This window comes from Brassica napus, chromosome A9 (assembly GCF_020379485.1).
Source record: "Brassica napus cultivar Da-Ae chromosome A9, Da-Ae, whole genome shotgun sequence".
In the NCBI taxonomy this organism is placed as follows: domain Eukaryota; kingdom Viridiplantae; phylum Streptophyta; class Magnoliopsida; order Brassicales; family Brassicaceae; genus Brassica; species Brassica napus.
In genome coordinates this window covers 43,556,277-43,569,708 of record NC_063442.1, presented here as the reverse complement: position 1 = coordinate 43,569,708, position 13,432 = coordinate 43,556,277, and the positions used below count along the sequence as shown (strand labels likewise).

Here is a 13,432-nt window from a genome sequence, read left to right as displayed (position 1 = left end):
AGAAGAGGACAGTATTCTCAAGTCATGGACTCGTGATGGTGATTGTTGCATTTGGGAGAGAGTAAAGCGTAATGAAGCTCGACAGCACAGTTACATGATGTGAACTTAAGAAGGCTTTTTTTTTTTTAACGCTTGTCAATCAAAAGTATTCCTACAATTCTAGACCAAACTGGTCAACAACTAAAACTCAAAAAAAAAAACACCAGTAGGCATCTATAGACTATCCCATACAAATGTGGGCAAGAAGTAAATTCAAAAACCCAAAAATGCCATGAGATTGCGAGAGTGAGAGAGATAGAGTCAGACTCCCAAAGCAAGAACAACATAGATGCTTTTAAACCTCTCTCACTGTTATGAGAAACCACCTTTTCCCCGGACAGACAACCTCTCCATCACAAAGAAACCATGGCTTCATAATCCGGCAAGTTAAGACACATTGATCTTCATAAAACTTCAATGCAGCGAAGTCGGACAACATATGACACGACCATGGCTTCATAATCCGGAAAGTTAAGACACATTGATCTTCATAAAACTTCCGAATGCAGCGAAGTCGGACAACATATGACACGACAGGTAAACGCCTACACAGAAACCATCATGAAACAAGTAGCAAGGCCTAACCATCCACAACAAGACCTGAACATTGGTGAATGGCAACAAAGAACCTAAGCCGGTGCACAAGAAAAGGCCATTATGATTCCGTTGCAAAAGAACTAAGTTAGTAACGCCAATGACATAGCTCCACCCACCCCACCAAAACCATCAAGCAAAAGAGATACCAAGGCAGACCCGCCATTGACAATATCTCAACACAGAAGGTCAAACTTACCAACTTGAAAGGAGAAACAGATTAACCGCTGCTTTGTAGGAGCTCTCAACAATACGAAGCAGAAGAGAACTATGGTCGACAGAGACCACCACCAAGAAAATAACCCAACTCAAAATTCAGAATCAAACGGGAGATGAGGGATCACCAGAGAATACACACAAATATATCTGGAACCATATCAGAGAGGAGAAGAAGGAGACACCACATGACACGGAAGAGGAGAGGAGGAAGAGCCTCCCCCGGCTGTGGCGGAACAATATTAATTAGTTATACAAATTCTACCTCATGATTGCATAGATTAATGAAAAATTCAGAATTCTCCTTAGATTGATCATTGTATTCTTTATCAGACAGTTCTAATAAATCAATATACTTCTCCTTTTTCAGTTGCCTTTGCTTAACCGTCCACACTGTTTTGAAGGTAACCTTGACAGCACAGTTACATGATGTTGTGACCTTAAGTAGGCTTATGGAGGTAGATACGAAGAATTTTACGCTAATGGAAAACAAAATTGAATCCGTCAAAGTTGGTCCAATTATATCTCTGGTTTTGAGTGGTCATGATATGAAAGAACCTAGAGTGGGACCTTATCTCTTACGTGATGGATGGTTAAAAAGTCATGGGACTTTTCCATTGGTCTTGGACGTGTCCTGGGGTGTTATTGGGACCTATCTCCGACAAATCTTCAATCTAACTACTTTCTAATTCAGTTTGTGTACCACAGGAAAAGATAATAATAATGAGAAAATATGAGAGATATTGGTGGTGGGTTAAGGAGAAGAAGCAGATGGCTTTGGTGCTGTTCATGATAGTATCATTGATGCTTCAACTCCAGATGAAAGGATGTGTGGGTTGTCTGGAAACTGAACGGATGGGTCTTCTGCAACTCAAATCGTATCTCAAGAATGATTTTGAAGTAGAAGAAGAAAGCATGATGAAATCATGGAGTCATGAGGATCCTAGCAGTGATTGCTGCCAATGGGAAAGGGTAAAGTGTAGTGACGCTACCGGTGGCCACGTAGTCCACCTCTCGCTTGATAGTCTCGAACGCAACTATGAGTTAAAAGACCATTCTCTAAATCTGTCTTTGTTCCATAGCTTCCCTCGACTCCTAAGTCTTGACTTTTCATTCAGTAGGTTCAGTGACTTGTTTGATCCCATCAACGGTACAGTTCTTGTCACTTTTCGAGAAAGCCATCCTTTTATTTTGTTAGATTAACTCAAGTTTTTCGTTACGGTTTCAGGTCATAAGAGCTTTCAGAGACTGGAAAAGCTGAGGACCCTGGATTTCTACCGAAATAATCTCAACAACAGTGTTTTCACTTTTCTAAGTGAAGCAAGGTCGCTCAGGACTCTAAACATTAGTTACAATTTACTGGATGGTGTCTTTCCTCCTAATGGTAATCAAGGATGTCTTTGATTCATTCTCTTTAGCCAATGATTTAATCATCATAACACATTTGTCTTTTTTTGGGATCTCCAGGTCTAGAAAATCTTGTAGAGTTAGAAGTTTTGAGCTTGGCAGGAAATACATTCAACCACGTTAAATCTATTCAAGGTAAGTGAAGGGAAAGAAAAAAAAAGTACTGAAACATATGCCAATGTTGCAAGAACTGGATTTAAGTGACAATATATTCACCGACTTAGACAGTCTAGGTAAGATGGTCATATACATAAGCAGTGAGAAAGAAGAGAATTAGGTTGTGATAAGGATTCTAGATACTGTTTGGTTTGCTGAATATTTTCTTGTTACTGGTGAATGCAAGAGATTGATATTATCTGTTTATTATCTATCCTTTCAATTGCAGGTGCAGTGCTTCCTTCATCTTTACACGCATTGAATCTTGCCTATAATCAAATATCATCGGCCCCAAAAGGTGAAATATTACAAACTGTTTCTCTATTATCTTTCTCATCTTTACAAATCAGTCTCAGTGTGATCATCCTCTAACAAGTCTTATTTTGACTAATTTCAGGCTATTTAGAGATTTGCGCATTAATGAATCTTCGAGAGCTGAATTTAAGATCCAATGCTTTGACAAATCTTCCTTATTGTCTAGGTAATTTAAGCAGTATTCGAACTCTTGATCTATCCGAAAACCAAATGAATGGAGACTTGTCTTCCTTTGTATCTGATCTACCATCAACGCTCGAGTACTTGTCCCTTTTTGATAATGACTTCAACGGTTCGTTCTGGTTTAGTTCACTGGCCAATCACACAAGACTCACAGTATTCAAGCTGTCATCGAATCTTGGTATGATCCAAGCTCAGGCTGAGAGCTCCTGGCTTCCACCGTTTCAGTTGAAGATACTAAAGCTAAAGAACTTCAATCTTGGCAGCACGATTCCTAGCTTCCTGGCTCATCAACATGACTTACGCTTCATTCATATTAGTTATAGCCAGTTGAAAGGACCATTTCCTGGTTGGCTTGTGCAGAATAATACAAGACTGGAGGCTATTAGACTGAACAACAATTTGTTGACAGAGCTTCGACTACCTAGGCTTGTTCATGGACTACGATTCCTTGATGTCTCGTGTAACAGGATATACGATTCAATTCCAGAAGACATAGGAATTGTTTTTCCACATCTGACGTTTATGAACTTTTCTTCAAATCATAATAATGGAACCATTCCATTTTCTATGGGCGAGATGGAAAGTCTTATAATCTTGGACATGTCTTCTAATCGTCTATATGGTCAGCTACCCGAAACGTTTTTACGTGGTTGCTACTCGCTGAGTGTTCTGAAGCTCTCCAATAACCAACTCCAGGGGAAAGTATTTCCGAGACATGCAAATCTTACTCTTCTAGAATGGTTGTTTCTTGATGGCAACCGTTTTGATGGGAGACTCGAAAAAGGTTTGTTGAACTCAAAGTTTCTAGAGCTGTTGGAAATATCTGATAATATGTTTTCCGGCACACTTCCATATTGGATTGGTGAAATCTCATACCTATCCTATCTATATCTGAGGGGAAACAAACTAGAAGGTCAGGTGCCTCATCAACGACAAAATCTACAGCTTGAGGTTTTAGACATGTCGAACAACAGATTTTCTGGTTCCATTCCAAGGAATCTTAATGTTATTTTTCTCGGAGAATTAAGACTACACAGCAACGAGTTTATAGGCTCAGTTCCGAGCTATTTATTCAAGGCTAAGGGATTAGAGGTGCTCGATCTGCAGCACAACCGTCTTTCTGGAATGATTCTGAATACTACTATTGGAAAGACATCTAAGTTGGGAGTTCTTCTACTAGGGAATAATAGCTTTCAGACTCAAATCCCTGAGAAAATATGTCAGCTAATTAATGTTGGTCTCTTGGACTTATCTCACAACAAATTCAAAGGTGCCATACCATCATGTTTTGGTAATATGTCTTTTGGTGCCCAAACATACGACCGTACGTTCAGTCCATATACTGGACGAGGATTACAATTCTTGCAAATTTGGAGCTATAAATCTGCTCTTGGTGACCTTGTTGATGCCGAATTAGAGGATGACTTTCAGTCAACACCAGAAGCTACAGTGAACTTTTTTTCGAAAAGCAGATATGAAACATATCAAGGTGATATTCTTCGCGATATGTTTGGTCTGGATTTGTCAAGCAACCAATTATCCGGTGAGATTCCAGTTGAACTTTGGGATCTTAAGTACATCATATCCCTGAATTTTTCAAGCAACCAGCTCATTGGTTCTATACCAGATAGCATTTCAAATCTGAAGAATTTGGAGAGTCTGGATTTATCTAACAATAAGTTACATGGAAACATCCCTCCTCAGCTAGCTGATCTCAACAGTTTAGGAGTCTTCAATATCTCATATAACGATTTGTCAGGTGAAATCCCTTTCAAAGCCCATCTTATGACCTTTGACGAAAAGAGTTACAGAGGCAATCCTCATCTCTGTGGACGTCCTACCAATAAAAGTTGCAACCTCGAGAGAGCCAGTGTATCAAACCGAGCTAAAGAGGAAGAAGAGGGTGATGGTGTGATAGATATGGTGTGGTTTTATTGGACTTGTGGTGCAGTCTACATCTCCACATGGTTGGCCTTGTTTGCGTTTCTATGCATAGACTCACGTTGGTCCAGTGAATGGTTTTATCATGTCGATCTTGTGGTTCATCATCTTCAACGCTTCAAGGATGGCTGCAACTGAGCCTAAGGTGCACTATTACCATACATTCCTCTTTATATAGAAAGAAACATGTCATGTTTGGTGTTATTTATGTTGTATTATGTTTGAATATGGACAATCTAAATCATAATTTTTAAAATTAAAATATAAATAAAATGTGTGTTTCCGTTTTCACCTCGTGAGCACAGAGAAAATAGAAAAGAAGCGTAAAACAAAACGTTTCTATTATCGTTCCTTGTGGCTTACTCAAGAGGTCAAACATTCTAATTCTAGGGTTTCGATTCACGCCTTGGATACGTTTGATCTCTCTCTCTCTCCCTCCTTCGACATACACAGGTTGATCCATACGCTAGCATTTGAGAATACAATGGCGAATAGATTAGACAATGAGTATGATTACTTGTTCAAGATCGTCCTAATCGGCGACTCAGGTGTTGGCAAATCCAACATTCTCTCCAGATTCACCAGAAACGAGTTCTGTCTCGAATCCAAATCCACCATTGGCGTTGAATTCGCCACCAGGACATTACAGGTGATCATTGTAACAGATTCGCACATCGCTGCTTGTTGTTTTCGTTAGCTCAGATCTGAAGATGATCATCTGTTTTAATAGGTTGAAGGCAAAACAGTGAAGGCTCAGATATGGGACACAGCAGGACAAGAGCGTTACAGAGCGATCACAAGCGCTTACTACAGAGGAGCCGTTGGAGCTCTTCTTGTCTACGACATAACCAAGAGACAAACCTTTGAGAATGTCCTGAGATGGTTACACGAGCTTAGGGACCACGCTGACTCCAACATTGTGATCATGATGGCTGGAAACAAATCTGATCTAAACCACCTGAGATCCGTTGCTGACGAGGATGGTCGGTCTCTGGCTGAGAAGGAAGGTTTGTCGTTTCTTGAGACGTCTGCTTTAGAAGCGAGTAACATAGAGAAAGCGTTTCAGACGATCTTGTCTGAGATTTATCATATTATAAGCAAGAAAGCGTTGGCGGCACAAGAAGCTGCGGGGAATCTTCCGGGGCAAGGAACTGCTATTAACATATCGGAGTCATCTGTAGATAACAAAAAAGGTTGCTGTTCTAATTAGTTATTATTGACTAATCAATCATTTAAATGCACGTTTGATTTCAAGAATATATTATTTTGATCTTCAACCAGTTTTTTTTTTTGGTTTTCTTGGCTTAATATCAGCAAGTATAGCATTTACCTTCTTTTTTTTAATTTCAGTTCGTTGTTTTGTTGTTACTGGATTTATGTTGCAAAAGCTTGTTTAGTTGTATTTGGAACAGTGATCACCAACACCATTTTTTCCAAAAAAGGAAGATCATTGTTTGTGTATTGTTCTATCTAAAAATATTATGCACACACATTCACAGGTAAGCTGATTAGACATGCAGTGTTACATGGTGATCATTCATTGATTCTCCTTGTGATTAGTTCATGGCTGGGTCAGTGTATATGTTCTTTGATCATTGGAACCAAGAGTGCAAATCAAATAACACTCTACTCATAGGATATCGAGGGACAATGATCATGAGTGTGATGATGGTGATCATTTCACACCAAAGGCACAAAAACAATTTCGATCGGATCCTCAAAACATTAAAACAAGTGGAAATAAATCTGATATATAAGAACTATATATTATAAGAAAATAGAAATGTTGAAATAAAAATTGAGAAGTGGAGGATGATGGATGCGCACGAGGGGGGGTGTGAGCATTTACTAAGGCTGAAAAGAAGGCCTGCTTCAGGCTCAGATAGAGAAAGGGGGCCTGAAGAGATTATTTTTTTAAAAGAGGAAGTTGAGTGACAGTCTGTTTGTTCGTTCCACTCGTGGCCTCTCTCTCTCTCTCTCACAGAGATCCATCAATGGCTTCACTCGTCGAATCCGGTTGGCAGGTACTCTTCTCCATTCTCCTCCTGTTTCCTCCATTCCTCGTTTTCGTTGATTACTACGATTTCCTCTTTGTTTTCTCCGTCTCAGCAGACTTCACTTTGGCTACATTGTGTTACTAATGCGTTTGATTCCACTTAGCTTCTTGTGATTGTTTGATTTGAGTCGATTGCAGTAATGTGGTTAGATCTGAATTTGACTATGCTAGTTTCCAAATCACGTAGAAATTATGAGCTTGTTTCCAGGTTGGAGTTTAAACGTGGTTAGGATACTATTGAATCTGGACCTAGATGCATGAATGATGTGTATATTGATAGTTGCCAAACTCACGTTGAAACTATGAGCGTTTTTCGGTTGGAGCTTAGGGTACTTTTGAACGATGTATATATTGAGAGAGATAGAGAGAGAGACGCATGATTGAATAACAGTGCTTATTATGCTATTACCTTCGGAATATGAATGATCTTTTTTTTTTGTGGCAGTACCTTGTGACACATTATAGCGACTTTCAACTGGCCTGCATTGGGAGCTTTCTCCTCCACGCGAAAGCGTCTTCTTCTTATCTGGCCTCCCTTTCATTTATCTGGAAAGACAAGGCTTTCTCACCAAATACAAAATCCAGGTCCATTCTTTTCTCAATTTATGAACTTATAGCTTTGCCTGATCTTTTCAATAGGATCTCGTAGAGGTTAAATCACCAAGGATTTGGTTTGGTTCAAGATGAAACAATCAAGTTAGCCCACTAGTCTATTTTCTTATTCTTTACTTTTGGCTACAAGGTTCCTTTGATGAATAAAATTTAACATTCATTCAAAAAAAAAAAAAAAAAAAATCACCAAGGATTCAGTCACTGGTAAAAAAAATTTGCTTCTGAAAGCTCATCCTTTCTCTCAGCTTATACCTTACTTTTATGATGCAGACAAAAAACAACACGCCTGCAGCTCAAGAAAAATGCATCACTCGCCTCTTGCTTTATCATTTCTGCGTCAACTTGCCCCTCATGATGGTCTCCTATCCTGTCTTCACAGCCATGGGAATGCGAAGCTCTTTTCCTCTGCCGTCCTGGTATTATCATCAGGTTCTTTAGTGCTGAATTATTTTTTTCTCCCTTTGGGTTCTCATGTTGAACTCTTCGAATTGGCAAATTCATAAGAAAAAGTGGATAGTGTCAGTGTGGTGACGAGCATCATGAAAAGAACCTGAGCTTATGTTTGATCAGTTATATTAATATAAAGACCCTGGTGATGCTCCTGCAGGAAAGAAGTGTCTGCACAGATATTATTCTACTTCATCATTGAGGATTTTGTTTTTTATTGGGGTCATCGGATCTTGCATTCTAAATGGCTCTACAAAAACGTGCACAGTGTGCATCATGAGTAAGTTTCAGTATTCACAATCATTTTAAATTTTTTAGTTTAGATAAATCCCTAAACAGCAACCGTTTTATGACGTCTCAGATATGCCACACCATTTGGTTTGACATCAGAGTATGCTCACCCAGACAAGATTCTATTCCTGGGTTTTGCTACCATAGTCGGTCCAGCACTCACCGGACCCCACTTGATTACTCTCTGGTTATGGATGGTGCTGAGAGTGCTTGAGACAGTTGAGGCACACTGTGGCTATCATTTCCCATGGAGCCTCTCAGATTTTCTTCCTCTGTATGGAGGGTAAGATCACACATCTATAGCCAGCCCTCTTAAAACTCAAATCTATAATAGATTTTGTTAATGGATTTTTTTTGTTAATGGAATTACAATGCTGACTTCCATGACTACCATCACCGACTGCTCTACACAAAGTCTGGAAACTACTCTTCAACTTTTGTGTATATGGACTGGTAAAACTTCTAAGCTGTTACCATCTCTTTGCTTCTTTGGAAAGAAAGAGATCTTAACACTTCGTCTTGTTCTTCAGGATCTTTGGTACCGATAAGGGTTACAGAAGACTGAAGTCTCTTAAAGAAAACAGTGATTGAAACAAACGTGAAATCTGGATTGCCAAGAACATTTGTTGCTGGAAATGTGGATTTGCTGAGTGTCCGTTTGCATCTCTGTGGAGGTTTTTTATTCTGCAACCTCGTCTTCTCTCCCATTCTTGCTTCCCATGTTGCTGCAGCTGTTTCTGTGTCTTAGTTTATTATGTTGTTTAGGATTGCTACAAATGTGGCATCGTTGAAAAACATTTGTTACTAGTATGTGTTTTGGGCAATCGAAGCATTTGGTAGAGGCACCTATTTGATTTGTAGCTTTAGTGTTACTCTCGCTGAGTAAAAGCTAGTTTCTACTATATATCGATTCTCTGGCCCAGATTTATTTTGCACACACGTATATATCCTAAATATTGGGTGTGTTCCGCCCGGTCCGTTTGAGATTCACTGGGTTAAGTAGTAACATCGTTTTCATTTTGTGTAAATTCTAACAGGACAGGTAACTTATCTAGTTATCTTGACATTCGATCTGATCAGTCATCATGTATAAATAAAACACTCTTACATTAGATCAGTCAGTTATCAATCACCCAACACCGACACGTACCAATGTGCATATGATATTATGTGCATGGCCCTTTCGGTGGTGGGTCACGTCCTTTTTGTGGTGTAGGGTTACCATTTTCGACACGTCCATACTCTCTACCCAATTATCTTCTCTCTTCCTTTCCGTAAGATTTCGAATTTCTCCTACAACAAACGTGGCCCACCCGTTGCAAAGACTAAACGTGTTTATCAACAAATTAAAATTCCATTTGCTGTCCTAACCACGCGTACTCCAATGAATGGTTTTGTATAAAAGCAAGAAGAAAGAAAATATGTACATGCTTTTTTATTTATTGAATTTTGAACTGATTCCACCAAGACAGGTGGTGACACATCCAGAGGCGTGCTTCATGTGTTATCAAAAAGGCTTTTGCCTCAGGCCCCCAAAATATATAGACATTTTAGGGCCTCAAATTTTTAATAATCCTGTGTAGCATAGTGGTCTTATTAAACACACTATCTTGTCAACTGAAGTTCGAACCTCACAGTTGCTCTTCTTTTCTTTTATCAGAAAAAAATATTTTGTTTTATTGTTAATTTTTCGAAATCAGAAAGAAAGATCCCTTTCGTGATATCAAAATTTCTAAATAGAAAAAGAAAATAAATCTCAACTACTTTATACATGATCTATATATATATATTTTTTAAATTGTATATTTTATTTCTTACGCGTTATCCTACATGATCTATATGTATTTGGTTTCTTTTTATTTAATCATTACCATCTCTTCTTGTATTCGGATATATGTTTCTTCATGTATAGACCTTGTCATTAATTTATTTTTTTCTAGTGCTTTTTGCTTTTTTTTGTCTTTTGTTAAGTTAACATCTCATACTAATTTATACTATGGTAAGTTAATTGTTTATTATAGAGCTAATTATAAATAGTTCTTTTAAGTGATTAATTTTTCTTAATCTTTACTAATTTAAATCATACTACTGTTAATTTTTCTTTAACTATACATTATATTTTGAGTGATTTGCACCATAAATATAGAAAGATCGGCAAATTTGCGCGGATGGAAAAGTAGACGGCCCAAACTGAAGGCCCAGCTTCTGAGGGGATGTAAAGACGACGGTACCCCTATTGCTCGCTCGTCTCTTTTTCTTATGTAGTGAAGCGGTAAAGTTGTGTAATGATGACATGCAAGTAATGATTGCAAAACATATATATACGACTGTGCTGTTTATAATTGTGTGGCCCCTGTCTAAAATTAGCATAAAAATTGACCATTCGCCGCGCATTGAAAATGTAAAACTTTTCGCCATTTTAACACGGGTAACGTAGCGGTATGCATGCTGAGAAAACTGTACCGACGTGTGTATTTGTTTTGCTCTATATAACAAGTGTTGGTACGTGGGTGAACCACAAACCATAACTATCACTTTCTTAAGCTCTAGCCAAAAAATAGTCTTTAATGGCTTTTTAAGGTTCTCTTCATCACTCCGGTTCGGGAAGTAATAACAGGTCAGTTACTTTTGAACATTTATGTCGTATCTTCTGTTGTTTCGACGATAATGTTTACATTTATGATGGACGCACGTCAGTCTTAACATTCTATGTCTCATAAACATTCTTTATCTGAACATTCTTTTTGCATGCGATAGTTTGCTTTGTCATTTTGCTTTATTTAATGAAAAATATTTTTTCAGATGGGGAAGCTTGTTAGGCTTTGGCGTGGTGAGTGGCTCAAGGAAGACGACGGCGCTTGGAATTTCAATGCTGATCCTACTGACTTTGGGTTCGGTGCGATGATAAGAAACAATGAAAGTTACGAATCTTTGCTGGACGTTGTGAGGATGAGATACGTGGTGGGGCAAGGGACTCCCGTCGTACTGTCTTACCAGTTTCCGGCATGGATTCTCGGGCCACTAGGAAGGCGATCTCTGCCGATAAACGTCACAACGACCGCTGACATACCAGTCATGCTGAGTGTAAGGGAGTGGTTCACCGAACTCGTGCTCGTTGTGACCATAGGAGCTGAGAGCGTCGCTAGGTTCCATTTTAACCGGAGGGACAACTTCGTTGTTAGCCGGAAGCGGTTTGTCGTTGACGGGAGTCAAGACGAGTATGCGAGAAGAGAGTATCAAAGTAAGTGTACGGATATTTCTGTTGGTGACCTTTTGATTTATCATTATTTTTTTAGATCATTATTGTAAATTAAGTGTTGCGCTTTTATTTCAGGGCTCGTGGTTGGGAGGAGGATGACATGCAGCAGATCGGTCTTAGAAGAAATTTTCAATGAGCAGGAGATGATGGTCCTGCATAGGGTTGATCTTGAGATGGACTTGGCCGACACACTCCAGGAACAAGCTGACATGCGATTCGAAGCTGTTTCACGCGAGGTGATAATAGTGGAAGACGACGATGCAAATATGACTGATGCGCAAACAGGTACAGTTTTGTTTTGGTAGTTCGCATCGAGTCCAACACTATTATGGTATATCTATTTCCGGTTAACGTGAGCGCCGTGCGGTTATATTGGATTTTCACCGGTTAATGTTTGTGATGTTTACATTACATAGGCGGATGCGATGATCATGGGCCGTCCCCGTTGCCCCTGACCCAGACACCAACATCCCCGTCTGCTATGGATGCCGTGACTGAAGGTGAAGTACATTAGTATATTTTTCTTAACGCATGTAATATTGTATATATTATCCGGCTACGATTTATGATGGATGTCAAAATAGTATGTTAACCGGTATTATGTCATATTTATATCCGGTTAAGTTAAACGATATCCGATTACATAGTTATTTAACCGGTTAATGTTTTGTGTTGTTTACATTACATAGGTGGAGGCAGTGGTCATGGACCGACTCAATTGCCCTTGACCCAGCCACCAACAGCCCCGTCTTCTGCTGAGGCCGTGACAGAAGGTGAAGTACATTTGTATATTTTCCTACGCCTGTTTTTTGTCGTATATAGTATCCGGTTACGACTACAGATGTATCTTAAAATAGCAACTTAACCGGTTAAATTGAACGATATCCGGATGCTATAGATGTATTTATATCCGGTTAAGTTGAACGATATCCGATTACATAGTTTTTAACCGGTCAATGTTTTGTGTTGTTTACATTACATAGGTGGAGGCAGTGGTCATGGACCGACTCCATTGCCCTTGACCCAGCCACCAACAGCCCCGTCTGCTGCGGAGGCCGTGACGGAAGGTGAAGTACATTTGTATATTTTCCTACACCTGTTTTTTGTCTTATATATTATCCGGATACGACTACAGATGTATGTCAAACTAGAAACTTAACCGGTTAAATTATGATGATTTTGTAGTGCCTTTGCAACTAACACAACAAGCTCCGGCACTCCCAGAAGACGCCGTGAATCGAAATGTGATGTTTAAAATCCGTCGATGGACAATGGAGACGCCTATGGATTTTTGGGAGGGTCTGATGGGTGAAGACCTTGTTCTCCCTCAAGGGGTGGAACCAGATCGGGCTGTAGTGGAGGGTGAAGGACGAGCAACCGATAGAATATGCCTTGTAGGTGATGAAGAGGTTGCAGCAGCTCCCGAAGAAGATGATGCTTCCTCTACTGGATCGTGTGCAGATTTGGAGATGGAGGTCCCTCCCGCTGTTACTGTGCCGGACGAGACTCATGAAGCTGCTAACGCTGAACCAGAACATGGTAACGAGTTGCTCGCAGCGTTTGAGAAGTTCTTGGGTAATGATACAAAAAGTTACTCCTTTTTGATTTAACTACTACACATGTGACAACATGAATAATATGACCTGTGTTATTATATGCAGCATCAAGAGGTGAGGGTAGCCAAGTGCCTAAACCTCCTCAGCCCGTGGTCGCGCCTGTGAGTGGAATGTCGGTTAATGATATATGTCAGGATAAGACCACTGTGGTCGTGGCAGCTAAGCTCGGGATCACAATTGACTGCGGTGGTGTGGCAGACCCCGGCCCCAAGGATGTGACACCTAAGAGCCAAAACTCCTCGTCTGATGAGAGTGGAGCTGATGGTGGGTTTAACTAAAGTTATTTAAGCGGTGTGGACT

At 39.7% G+C, this 13,432-nt stretch overlaps 3 protein-coding genes across 3 annotated transcripts; all 3 read left to right on the top strand.

Annotated features, from left to right (window-relative positions):
- The first annotated feature begins 185 nt into the window (after window positions 1-185).
- LOC125578619 (receptor-like protein 1) lies at window positions 186-5,140 on the top strand. The gene is made up of 5 exons (XM_048741907.1): window positions 186-1,999; window positions 2,078-2,233; window positions 2,317-2,391; window positions 2,642-2,710; window positions 2,810-5,140. Exons 1-5 carry the CDS (start codon window positions 1,573-1,575, stop codon window positions 4,987-4,989), a joined length of 2,907 nt encoding a protein of 968 aa, XP_048597864.1. The 5' UTR covers window positions 186-1,572; the 3' UTR covers window positions 4,990-5,140.
- Window positions 5,141-5,281: 141 nt separating this feature from the next.
- Window positions 5,282-6,099, top strand: LOC106420184 (ras-related protein RABA2b). Its single transcript, XM_013861031.3, has 2 exons — window positions 5,282-5,500; window positions 5,582-6,099. Exons 1-2 carry the CDS (start codon window positions 5,336-5,338, stop codon window positions 6,059-6,061), a joined length of 645 nt encoding a protein of 214 aa, XP_013716485.1. The 5' UTR covers window positions 5,282-5,335; the 3' UTR covers window positions 6,062-6,099.
- A 746-nt stretch (window positions 6,100-6,845) lies between these two features.
- LOC106420038 (methylsterol monooxygenase 2-2) lies at window positions 6,846-9,161 on the top strand. Its single transcript, XM_048741908.1, is given in 8 exon segments — window positions 6,846-6,875; window positions 7,353-7,412; window positions 7,415-7,492; window positions 7,790-7,935; window positions 8,127-8,246; window positions 8,328-8,559; window positions 8,592-8,710; window positions 8,788-9,161. Coding segments are annotated over 8 exon segments (846 nt in total). The 3' UTR covers window positions 8,849-9,161.
- The last annotated feature ends 4,271 nt before the right edge of the window (window positions 9,162-13,432 follow it).

Excerpts from the sequence above, each read along its gene's own strand:
- LOC125578619 (XM_048741907.1), top strand. The coding sequence starts at position 1,573 with ATGAGAAAATATGAGAGATATTGGTGGTGGGTTAAGGAGAAGAAGCAG. Across the intron at positions 2,392-2,641 it reads CCACGTTAAATCTATTCAAG|GTGCAGTGCTTCCTTCATCT; the intron begins GTAAGTGAAGGG and ends TTTCAATTGCAG. Across the intron at positions 2,711-2,809 it reads AATATCATCGGCCCCAAAAG|GCTATTTAGAGATTTGCGCA; the intron begins GTGAAATATTAC and ends GACTAATTTCAG.
- LOC106420184 (XM_013861031.3), top strand. The coding sequence starts at position 5,336 with ATGGCGAATAGATTAGACAATGAGTATGATTACTTGTTCAAGATCGTC. Across the intron at positions 5,501-5,581 it reads TCGCCACCAGGACATTACAG|GTTGAAGGCAAAACAGTGAA; the intron begins GTGATCATTGTA and ends CTGTTTTAATAG.